We start from the raw sequence: 12,636 nt of genomic DNA on the forward strand, positions 1-12,636 counted from the left end.
GATCCCCCAGCCCTTAGCGCCAAGCCTTGCTGCTACACTCAGCTAGCTTGGCACCATGCTGACAAGGTTGGGGCTTCGTCATCTCCTGTTGCCCAGTGTGGGTTATGACCCTGTACAACAGCTCCCCCAACCCCTGTCATTTAAGAGTAAAATGTCAGTGGGGAAAAGATGGAAAGAATGCAGTAAATATGCTAGGTCTGGAGACAAAGAACTTTAGAAACCTGGCCCCTATGTAAAGATCTTTACCCATCTTGTGACCAGGAAACGTTTTGGCTCAATTGGTCTGGAGTTTGCTAAACATCAAAACAGCCTCATTTCAGTGCTCTGTAACATGGAACCATCCTTTTTCTATAAATCCCATCAAGAAATTGGATACTTAGTTAGCTGCTTCTTCTGGATACATAAAACCACTATTTCAAAATACCACATTCGAATTTTCACGTAATTTATTTTCCTTAAATAATAATTTGCTACAATCCTGGCACAAGTTAAAAAAAAAATTAACACAGTATCAACAAAGGCAGAATTCTTTAGGACAATCAAAATCTTGGTGTACTTAGAATAAATTAACATCAAATTGTGTTTATATTCAGATAGTCTGATCCTCTCCTTTGAAATGAAACGGAGACCATTGTAACTAGGAGTGAATGCACACATTTGTTCTTCTATACAGAGACTCATTCTTTATATAAACTCAACTGTAATTCGAATCAAGTTAGGAATCCTGAGAGACACTCACCCGTGGGCACGCACACACACACACAACACACACACACATCCACAGGCAACCCTCTCGAAGCTGGGTTCCCCATGGTTCAATGTCTGGATCTTTCCTCAGAAGGGCCAACGATTCTGAATATTTAGATGACGTCCCATCTCCCCTCGGGAAAATCGTAATGGTTCAAGTGTAATAGATTGAAGTAGCAGCAGTCCATGTATTAGATTCAGTAGTGGATGATTCCAGTCCTGGGCGCTGGGTGTGCAACAGGAGGGAGGCAGACACAAGAGGCACCTGCTCCGAAAGCTAACACCGGGGCGACGCCGGGAGTCCTCGTTCTCAGAGTCTCAGCTGAAGACTCACCTGAAACCTGCACTGCTCGTCTGGTTCAGGCACTGGTGGGAACCTGAGGAGGGTCACTAATGCAGGGAGGAGGCAGGGCACGGGGACACGATTCTCAGAAATGCCAATGTCAGACGTGGCAGGGAGATTGGACAAAGGAAGGGAGGGCACAAGGGCACAAAGGCACTGCTCGTTCTCTGCCTGACACCCCATCCCCTGCCACTCAGTACTTTCATGGGGTCCCCCCGAGCATCATCAAGGCTGGCGAACACTGTTTCAGCTCCGCCCAGACCCACGGAAAGCTCAGCTCTTAGTCCTAGACCCGTATACACACAACGCATCCAAGTAACTCTGAACAGCCATACCATCTTGCTTCTGTGAGGCCCACAGCATGGCTGGTGCCCTCTCCCAACTGCCCAAGGATGGTTTACAGGAATATGGAGATGAAGAGAGAGGAAGGCATTAGGACAGGCCCCAAACTGAGCTCCCCTTCTGCTTAGTTCTCTCCAGAGGAGACACAGGCCTGCGTGATGCTATAACCGCATGCGTTATCTACAGTTCTTATGTACACGATACCTTTTTTTTTTTTTTTTAATAGAAATTTAAAGTGCCTGGGTCAAATGTGCTCACTCCTTTCCCACAGCCTACAGGTTCCTCTTGCTGCTTCCAGAGAGAAGGAGGATGCCCCGGGGAAAGAGGAATGAACGTCTTCACAGCAGTCTTAACTGGGATCCAGCATCTGGACTAAGCCTTCTTCATAAACGCGAAGAATTGCTTCACACACAAACTTGTACTGGCTCTGGGGAGGAAAGGAAAGCCCGTCAAGCCAGCAGCTCCACAAACACAGCCTCTGACCCCGGACAGAGTTATTCTTCCACCTCATTCATAAACACCCTGAGCTCCAGCTCAAGTGGGGCCCAGCCCTGGGTTACACCCAGGGGCACAGAGTGGAGTGAACACACCTGTGAGTTCATTGTTCTGCGTGACAACTCAGCCGAGGGGGACCAGCAGTCTGGGGAAGCCCGGGAGGGACAAAGGTTGCTGGAGGGTGGCCCTTCCAGATGCACCAGTGGGCGGCTCTGACAAAGATGCTCGCTCAGAGGAGCAGGGTCAGAGCAAGGTCAGGGATCATGGTCCTTGCGTGGAACACCTGGGTGTGGGGGGACTGGAGGGAGGCTGCAGAGGTAGGCTGGGACCTCATTGTGGGGGACCCCTGCACTGGGGTCAGGAGTCTAGACTTTGTCTTTTTGAAAGGACAGCCACTGGAAGTCACTCTGCAGGATATGGTTCTTTTCATTAACAAACACCTGAGACTATTTGAGGGATGTGTTCAGGGTGAAGGAAAGCCTCAGACTGAGCTGCACCAGCTAGGAAAATGTGTCCAGAAGATACACTTGAAACATTATTTTTTTAACTAACAATGAGGTCCTCCATACCACAAAACCGGGCAGAGAATAGTCTTAACAACTTTTTTATTTTCTTAACCAGATTTCTTGGGTGTGTGCATACCAAGTCGCTTCAGTCATATCCGACTCCTTGCAACCCCATAGACTATAGCCCAAAAGGCTTCTCATAGAAGGGATTCGCCAGGCAAGAATACTGGAGTGGGTTCTCCAGGGGATCTTCCCGACCCAGGGACTGAACCCACGTCTCTTGCATGTCCTACATTGGCAGGTGGGTTCTTTACCACTAGGGCCACCCAGGAGTGCACACGAATTTAAGACAAGAGCTCCTATGATGACCTAGTGGGGTCGGGATAGATGGGTAAGTGAGAGGGAGGGGATATTTGTATACTTATAGCTGATTCATGTTATTGTACAGCAGAAACTCACACAATATTATAAAGCAATTATCCTCCAATTAAAAATAAAAATAATAAGAAAATAAATAAAATAAAAACAAGAGCTCATAATCATTAGAGAGATCTTACAACCGTAGGCCATGAGCCTGTGAGGATGCAGAGCTGTGTGCAGGCCCCACTCTCTTCTCTGCTAACTCCTCCTCACCCATCAGGGGCGGGGTGGCTAGGTGTGGGGGTGTGTGGGGTGCTCTGGAGGCCTTGGCTCTAGAAAGCCCTGCCTTTCCAAGTCAGCTTCAGATACTCTTCCTGAATTCTCAGGCTCCCCTTGGACTCCTCCCACTGCTGCTGAGATTCATAGTTAACTGAGGCAGTTCTACTAGATAAAAGCTCAGGCCTCTCCTGTTAGTGCACTACCTGTTGAAGGGATGAATGAATGAATAGGGGGTGGTCTTTATTTTGCAGATGGGGACACTGAGGCTTAGAGAGGTTAAGGGACTATTCAAAGGTGGCCCTGTACATGGGGAGAGTGAATTGTGTACTTCCCCAGAGCCCCCTGCCCCTTTTGTAGATCTAGGGGAAACCAGAATATTTCCTCTTTTTTTTTGGCCTGCACCATGAGGCACCTTGGAGAAGGCAATGGCACCCCACTCCAGTACTCTTGCCTGGAAAATCCCATGGACGGAGGAGCCTGGTGCACTGCAGTCCATGGGGTCGCTAAGAGTCGGACTCGACTGAGCGACTTCACTTTCAGTTTTCACTTTCATGCGTTGGAGAAGGAAATGGTAACTCACTCCAGTGTTCTTGCCTGAGAATCCCAGGGACAGGGGAGCCTGGTGGGCTGCCATCTATGGGGTCGCACAGAGTCGGACACGACTGAAGCGACTTAGCAGCAGCAGCATGAGGCACCTAGATCTTAATTTCCTAGCCAAGGATTGAACTCCCCTGCATTGGAAGGCAGAATCGTAACCACTGATCACCAAAGAAGTCCCCAGATCATTTCCTCTTAAGGACACCGGCAGCTCTGGGTACCAAGGGGAAGACAGCCCAGAGTGGGAGAGAGGGGGCCCTGTGAAACATCTAGGTGGGTGGGGTGAAACCCTCAGGTGACCTTGCTTACTTCTGACAGACAGGCGATGATGGGTCAGGGGCTTGACAATGCAGAGTGCAATCAGGGCTGCTCCCTGGTCAGCAGGGAGCAAGAGGCTGTCAGGAAAAAAACTATGTGGCAGGAGAAGTGGAGGGCAGCAAGCCGCAGAGGCCAGATGGGGTGGGCATTGGAACTGCTCAGCCCCTGACAAGCTCTGTGACCGTGTGTGAGTGACTCAGTCCCGTGGGCCCTTGGCCTCTTGACTTGAAAAGCCCTTTGTACAGGCCTGGCCACTGTTAGTATTTTTATTATTAGATTTCTACTCACTGATGTCTGCACCATCATGGCGCGCTGGTCTCGCATTTTCCGAACAATATCCAGTGGGTAAATGGGCAGGTTCCTCTCGATCAGGCACATGGCTGTTTCCATGGTGACCAACACACCGGTCCGACCTATCCCAGCACTGGGGGAAGAGAAGCAGAGGCGGAATTTGCTCAGACAGCATTTATGCACAGCCCAGCTCAGCTCCTTGTCAGTTCCCACTTCTACTCAGACGGAGTTCTCCTCCCTGACCTTCAAAGGACATGGAACTTTGAGCTCAGGGCATGCTCCCAAACAAGCCAGAGGCTTAAGAAACCAATGGGAAGAAATCCATCTTTCTGTGCAAACTCCACCCCCATCTCCTGCACATCTACCACAGGAACAGAGGGAAAAACGAGGTAGGGACTCTGTTGTCCAGTTCTACGGTGCAGTCAGAATTTGTCCAAATCTTTGGACAGAGTGAAGACAGAAAGCAACCAGAGCCTTGTAAGCGTATATTGAGTCTTGTGGGAGGTAGGTGGGTTTGATGCCTGCCAACTGTCTCCAGGCCTTGCCCAAGGAGTTTCAGTATTGGTAAAACCAGGTCAACAAGCCACAGTACCTGCAGTGAACCAGGACAGGCTCACCGTCCACTCTCAGGGACCGCACGTAGTTCACAAATTCCAGAAAGTCTGAGGAGTCATCGGGGACACCGTGGTCTGGCCAGGCCACGTACTGGAGATGGGTCAGTGTGTGTTCCTCCCCGGTCTGCAAAGGGGCAGGGGAGCCTCGCTGAGTCTATCTGGACTGGTGGGCAGGAGTACCCCGGCCCCTTCCCAGCCTCCAGCCAGTGAGCTCCTGTCTCTGGATGCTCTTCTGCCCACTGGGGATCTCCCGGCCTTGAGTCCTGCCCACTCCCACCTACCCACCTCCCCAATGCTCCCAGGCCGGCCCTGTCTCTAGGACTCTGCGGAGGCCACCTCCTGCCTGATGGCTCTGCACCACTTCTGCACACAGCCATCTCTTCCTGGTTGCTCCCGTGGTACTTGCTGTCAAGGCCACCCACACTGGCTTTTTTTTTAATGGGCAAAATATACATAACAAGAAGTCTACCATTTTAAACATTATTAACTGTATAGTTCAGTGGCATTAAGTACATTGGCAAAGTTGTACAACCCTCCTCACTCTTCCTAGAAACTTTTCAGCTTCCCAAACTGAAACACCGTGCACATTAAACACTAACTCTTCGTCCAACAGCCTTGCAGCCCTAGCAACTGCCGTCCTACTTCTGTCTCTGTGAACTGACTACTCCAGGAGGTCACATGGTATTTGTCCTTTTGTGTCTGGCTTCTTCCGCTCATTACAACGTCTTCTAGGTTCAGCCATGCTACAGCATGGGTTAGAAAGACTCTCCTTCTCTGTGGGGGGACTAGGATTCCACGGTATGAATATACCATGTTCTGTCTACCTGTTTATCTGTCAGTGGACACCTGGGGTGTTTCCCCCATATGCTGTTGTGAATATGCTGCTGTGAACATGGATGCTGGTTCTTTTCCAGGCAACCTTGCACATCTACTGAAATGCTCACCGGCAGAAAACCCAGACTGACCCAGAAGTAGAGGCCTCCCCAGGCCCACGGTGGACGCTGGTTTAGCACCAGCGTTTAACTCGCGCCTTCCCGGGTCCCCCCACAGCTCCTGCCACACGGGCCCCGCTCACCTCGGTGTTGGTGACCAGCATTTCCCGGAACACGTATGCGATAGTGCAGTCCTCTGACTGACAGCGGATGTGAAAGCTGCCGTGTTCCATGACGTCAGGGGGATTGGGCCAGTACTGGTGACATTTGGTCTGCAAAGGAATCGCCGGGCAGGAGTTAGGCTGGGCTGTGGCGGTGCTTGTGAGTGGTTAACCGGACAGACGGGTCGGACGCTGGGCTACAACTCTCTCACTTGCACTAGATGCTCTGAGAGTTGCTGCAGGGGAAAGAAACGCGGGCGAGGCCGCTCTGCCCTGTGTCTGTGCTGTTCAGGGGGAGGGGTCAGTCAGCCTGCCAGGGGCCAGGACACAGCTCTCACCCCCGCTGGAGCTCCAGGAGGAACGCACTGACTCTCCCTCCTCATCACCGGGTCCAACTGCTGGAAGGACAGGAGAGCCTCAGACAGACGTGAGAGGCCTTGACTTAGGAGCGACCTCTGCCCCCCACCCTCCCCACTGCAGGGCCTCTGCCCCTTCCCTGCTCTCAACACCCCCTTTTACCTCATCCCTCCTTCACTATCCGCTCCTTCCCCGCTTGAGGAGGAAGGCCTTGAGGCATGGCTGCTAAGAGTGCACATTTAAGAGCCAGACAGAATTCCATTAGGATTATTCTCTCCTCTCTGTGAGCCCCGTGACCTCAAACTTGCTACTACTTAACCTCTCTGATTTCCGCATTCTTCACCTGAAAGGACGGCACCTATTTCCCAGATGGTGACAGAGGCTGGGGGTGATGGTGTGCAGTGCCCGGCTCACCGTGGGGGAGGCGGGGACAGGTCAGCGGCCACCGTCATCACTGTTGTTGCTACAGTCCCATGAGCGCGTTCACATATGACTCATATGGAGCCGACGCTCAGCAGATGGCAGAGGAGGAACCCGGGCTCAGTGGGACTCAGTGAGCTGCCCCCGGTCCAGGTGGCTGTGCTTCCCCACAGGTGGACTGCCCCCTGCCCCCACCCCTCCCCCCCAGTCTCCTCTTCCCCCTTCCAAATCCTAGGGGTTCCCTGGTAGCTCAGCTGGTAAACAATCTGCCTGCAACACAGGAGACTCTCGTTCGATTCCTGGGTCAGGAAGATCCAGTGGAGAAGGGATAGGCTACCCACGCTAGATATTAGAGACTTCTCTGGTGGCTAAGACAGTAAAGAATTTGACTGCAATGTGGTAGACCTGGGTTTGATCCCTGGGTTGGAGGACCCCCTAGAGAAGGGAACAGCTATAGCCTCCAGTATTCTGGCCTGGAGAATTCTATGGACAGCACAGCCTGGTGGGCTACAGTCCATGGGGTTGCAAAGAGTCGGACACAACTGACTGACTTTTCACTTTCACTTTCTAAATCCTGCATTCTCTTTCCTAGCAGTCTTGCTCCTGCCTCTGGCCTCAGAGCAAAGTTCAAGGTCAAGCTGCCTATCCCATCATCGATCCATCAGTCAATTTCTGACTCATTCAAAAAATGTTTTTTTCTCTCCAAGCCTACAGCTTCATCAACTTGGGTAAAAATTATGCTTACTTAAAGTGAAGAGGGGGTATAAACCCCCAGAAAATTTGAAAATGCACAAAAATTTGAAAGAGCTTTCCTATTTTTATTTTCAAACATCACAGTGAATGTTTGGAATTAAAGCATGCTGCTGGGAAGGTGGAGCTAAGAATTTACTTGCAAATGTTAAACCTGGGGGTTTTGGTTCATGACCACTTCCCAATTCCTCTCAGACACAAAGGAAGGCTGTCTGTAGAACCTGAGGCAGAGTGGATACCCACCAGGCCTGTGCCCATCTCCTCCTCTGCACAAGGGGTGTGGCTCTCTGCTGCAGGCTTCCTGGGGTCCTGCCCACAGGACAGCTGATGGGAAGCTTCTGTCTGAAGTGATGAGCCCATTCAGGGCAGAACCACAAGTATCTCTATTTCTAGAGATTCCCAGTGAATCTGACCAGAACGGGACTCTCTTTACTTCTCGATCAAATCTAGATTTTAGGTTGATTTGGATCTCAAACCATTTGGGGGTATAGAGGAAAGAGCAAGAAGTCTGTGGAAATTCTGAATTTCCCTCCTGGTTTTTAAGTTCCACTAACTGTGCCATCCTGGCCAAGATACTTTACTTTTTTGATCCCCGGTTTCCCCATGAATGCTGCTGCTATGGGAAGGGATGATGCTAATGACATTTTTTTTTTTTTGGCTGTGCCTTGAGGCTTGTGGGATCTTAGTTCCTTGACCAGGGATTGAACACATGCCTTCTGCAGAGGGAAGCATGGATTCCTAACCACTGACCACCAGGGAAGTCTCTAATACCTATTTTCTTTTGATCGGTATATGCTAAGCACTAAATGGTGCTTTTTATGGACATTATGTTATCTGGGCCTCAAAACAACCGTATGAGGTAGATAATGTCACTGCCTCTGTTCTGCATAAGAGTAAACTGAGGCTCAGAGACTGAATCTGCTTGTGTCCTGTCCTACAGATAGGAAGTGGGGCATATGTAGATGTCTGTTTCAATGGAAGGACTATTCTCTATAGCTCTGTTTCCTCTTGGAGGAAACAATGGATCGGAAGAGAGAGCACAATGGAAAACGTTTTGGGTGGGAATAAAAAGAGAGGGCAATGAAAGCGAGCCCATGGTGGGAGTGCCTCCCAGACCTCAGCCTCTGGGGGAGGCTCTGTGCACTTGACGTGAGAGCAGTACAGAGCAGAGAGGAAGATCCCACTAGCTCTCAGGCCCACGGGGAGGCCGCTCAGCTAAACGCAGAACAGGGGAAAAAGCAAACAGGACACGCTGAGAACCTCATCTCTCAGGAAAGCAGGGGACAGAGCTGCTAACCCAGGAGGACTGGCTCCTAATCCGGAGGAACTCAGGGACAGTGGTGGCAACCAGATAAGGGACCTCGGGACAAAAGGCTCAGGTCAGCTGAGACTCTGTAACAGGAGAGGCAGGAAACGTAGTAGCCTGGATTTGAGAAGAACAGGCTTCCAGCCACCCATAAACAACAGAAGTCAGTTCCTGGGGCCAGAGATGGCGAACGGAATGCTCTGACTCATGGGAGATGGAGATCTCTAACGCAGGAACCTGAAGGAATCAGCCGGAAGGGGTTCGATTAGGAAGAAAGGGCTAGGAAACAAACACCGCCCACCCCCCACCCCCACCCCGCCCCACAATGCCCTGGGTCACAAGGAGACCTCGGAGGAGCTCATGTTCAGAGCGGACTCCAATCAGGACAGAGCAGGAGGGGCAGGACTCTAGAGCAGCTGGGGGAAGTGAGGCCTCCTGGATGAAAGAAAGCGCCTTTTCTCCCATACTGGTGTGGGCAGAAGGAAGGGAAGGGGCTGCCATCGGGGCAGATCATCTGTCACCAACCACGCCTGCTGGGGCTCCCTTGACTCCACGGAGAACAATGGCCGCTCAGCTGGGACGGGCCAAGACAACCGAGAAGGCGAAAGAGCGGCCCAACACAGGTGAGGAGAAAGCGCCCGGCTGCCCTGTGGGTTCAGGTGGTGGCTCTGAGGAAGTGCAGCGTCGCTAAAGACCTCCTGAGCTCGGGCAGTGGCAGCTCCACGGGCAGTTTCTGAGAAAATCTGGAGCATTCAGCACCCCTCCCCCCACTGCCAGAGTCACAGAACAGACACGCAAACCCAGCACAGTTTCATATGCGGAGATTCTGGCGACAGCAAGGCTCTAACCATGCTGTCTTGTATATATAAAATGCCAGAATGGCCCAGATCAAGGCCTGCAGAGTGTGGGATTGGGCGGCGGCGACCCGGCGCGCTAGGCGCGGGCGGCTGCGACCCGGCGCGCTAGGCGCGGGCGGCTGCGACCCGGCGCGCTAGGCGCGGGCGGCTGCGACCCGGCGCGCTAGGCGCGGGCGGCTGCGACCCGGCGCGCTAGGCGCGGGCGGCTGCGACCCGGCGCGCTAGGCGCGGGCGGCTGCGACCCGGCGCGCTAGGCGCGGGCGGCTGCGACCCGGCGCGCTAGGCGCGGGCGGCTGCGACCCGGCGCGCTAGGCGCGGGCGGCTGCGACCCGGCGCGCTAGGCGCGGGCGGCTGCGACCCGGCGCGCTAGGCGCGGGCGGCTGCGACCCGGCGCGCTAGGCGCGGGCGGCTGCGACCCGGCGCGCTAGGCGCGGGCGGCTGCGACCCGGCGCGCTAGGCGCGGGCGGCTGCGACCCGGCGCGCTAGGCGCGGGCGGCTGCGACCCGGCGCGCTAGGCGCGGGCGGCTGCGACCCGGCGCGCTAGGCGCGGGCGGCTGCGACCCGGCGCGCTAGGCGCGGGCGGCTGCGACCCGGCGCGCTAGGCGCGGCCGAGAGGAGTTACCCTACGTCCGAGGTCAGGGGCAGTGGCCGAGTGTGCCAGGCTGTGACGGCGCAGGAACGGCCGAGAGGAGCTACCCCACGTCCGAGGTTAGTGGCGGCCGGGAGGAGACACCCTGCATCCGAGGCCAGGGGAGGAGGCCGAGAGGAGCTACCCGGCGTCTGAGGCCAGGGGAGGCGGCCAAGAGGAGCTACCCCACGTCCGAGGTCAGTGGCGGCCGGGAGACACCCTGCGTCCGAGGCCAGGGGAGGAGGCCGAGAGGAGCTACCCGGCGTCTGAGGTCAGGGGCGGCGGCCGAGAGGAGCTACCCGGCGTCTGAGGCCAGGGGAGGCGGCCAAGAGGAGCTACCCCGCGACCGAGGTCAGTGGCGGCCAGGAGAAGACACCCCGCGTCCGGGGCCAGGGGAGGAGGCCGAGAGGAGCTACCCCGCATCTAGGTCAGGGGCGGTTGGGAGAAGCCACCTGGCGCCGGAGGCCACGGGTGGCGGCCAGGAGGAGCCACCCCACGCTGGAGGCCAGGGGCGGCGCCCGAGGCCAAGGGCGGAAGCTGGGAGGAGCAACCCGAGGTGCTGGTGGCGGCGCGGGGGTAGGAGGGCCTAGAAGAGCTATCCTACCTTGAAGGTCAGGAAGGGCGGTAGTAAGGAGATACCCCTCGTCCAAGGTAAGGAGCAGCGGCTATGCTTTGCTGGAGCAGCCGTGAAGAGATACCCCACACCCAAGGTAAGAGAAACCCAAGTAAGACGGTAGGTGTTGCAAGAGGGCATCAGAGGGCAGACACACTGAAACCATACTCACAGAAAACTAGTCAATCTAATCACACTAGGACCACAGCCTTGTCTAAGTCAATGAAACCAAGCCATGCCCGCGGGGCAACCCAAGACGGGGGGGTCATGGTGGAGAGGTCTGACAGAATGTGGTCCACTGGAGAAGGGAATGGCAAACCACTTCAGTATTCTTGCCTTGAGAACCCCATGAACAGTAGGAAAAGTCAAAATGGTAGGATACTGAAAGAGGAACTCCCCAGGTCAGTAGGTGCCCAATATACTACTGGAGTTCAGTGGAGAAATAACTCCAGAAAGAATGAAGGGATGAAGCCAAAGCAAAAACAGTACCCAGTTGTGGATGTGACTGGTGATAGAAGCAAGGTCCGATGCTGTAAAGAGCAATATTGCATAGGAACATGGAATGTCAGGTCCATGAATCAAGGGAAATTGGAAGTGGTCAAACAAGAGATGGCAAGGGTGAACGTTGACATTCTAGGAATCAGTGAACTAAAATGGACTGGAATGGGTGAATTTAACTCAGATGACCATTATATCTACTACTGCGGGCAGGAATCCCTCAGAAGAAATGAAGTAGCCATCGTGGTCAACAAGAGTCCAAAATGCAGTACTTGGATGCAAGCTCAAAAACGACAGAATGATCTCTGTTCGTCTCCAAGGCAAACCATTCAATATCACAGTTATCCAAGTCTATGCCCCAACCAGTAATGCTGAAGAAGCTGAAGTTGAATGGTTCTATGAAGACCTACAAGACCTTGTAGAACTAACACCCAAACAAGATGTCCTTTTCATTATAGGGGACTGGAATGCAAAAGTAGGAAGTCAAGAAACACCTGGAGTAACAGGCAAATTTGGCCTTGGAATGCGGAATGAAGCAGGGCAAAGACTAATAAGAGTTTTGCCAAGAAAATGCACTGGTCATAGCAAACACCCTCTTCCAACAACACAAGAGAAGACTCTACACATGGACATCACCAGATGGTCAACACCGAAATCAGATTGATTATATTCTTTGTAGCCAAAGATGGAGAAGCTCTATACAGTCAACAAAAACAAGACCAGGAGCTGACTGTGGCTCAGATCATGAACTCCTTATTACCAAATTCAGACTCAAATTGAAGAAAGTAGGGAAAACTGCTAGACCATTCAGGTATGATCTAAATCAAATCGCTTATGATTATACAGTGGAAGTAAGAAATAGATTTAAGGGACTAGATCTGATATATAGAGTGCCTGATGAACTATGGAATGAGGTTCGTGACATTGTACAGGAGACAGGGATCAAGACCATCCCCATGGAAAAGAAATGCAAAAAAGCAAAATGGCTGTCTGGGGAGGCCTTACAAATAACTGTGAAAAGAAGAGAGGTGAAAACCAAAGGAGAAAAGGAAATATATAAGCATCTGAATGCAGAGTTCCAGAGAATAGCAAGAAGAGATAAGAAAGCCTTCTTTAGCGATCAATGCAAAGAAATAGAGGAAAACAACAGAATGGGAAAGACTAGAGATCTCTTCAAGAAAATTAGAGATACCAAGGGAACACATCATGCAAAGATGGGCTC

The 12,636-nt window shown here is 52.8% G+C and overlaps 1 protein-coding gene across 2 annotated transcripts in view; it reads right to left on the reverse strand.

Annotated features, from left to right (window-relative positions):
• Positions 1 to 335: 335 nt before the first annotated feature.
• PTPN3 (protein tyrosine phosphatase non-receptor type 3) overlaps positions 336 to 12,636 on the reverse strand; it is a 117,515-nt gene continuing 105,214 nt past the window's right edge. For both annotated transcript variants that reach the window (XM_068973679.1, XM_068973678.1), the window contains exons 23-26: positions 5,968 to 6,096; positions 4,871 to 5,016; positions 4,276 to 4,411; positions 336 to 1,859 (exon numbers count right to left, since the gene is read on the reverse strand). In XM_068973679.1, coding sequence (XP_068829780.1) covers positions 1,782 to 1,859; positions 4,276 to 4,411; positions 4,871 to 5,016; positions 5,968 to 6,096 — 489 coding nt within the window. In that variant the 3' untranslated portion in view covers positions 336 to 1,781. The remainder of the gene's footprint in view (positions 1,860 to 4,275; positions 4,412 to 4,870; positions 5,017 to 5,967; positions 6,097 to 12,636) is intronic.

Source organism: Capricornis sumatraensis, chromosome 6, assembly GCF_032405125.1.
Source record: "Capricornis sumatraensis isolate serow.1 chromosome 6, serow.2, whole genome shotgun sequence".
NCBI classification, from domain to species: domain Eukaryota; kingdom Metazoa; phylum Chordata; class Mammalia; order Artiodactyla; family Bovidae; genus Capricornis; species Capricornis sumatraensis.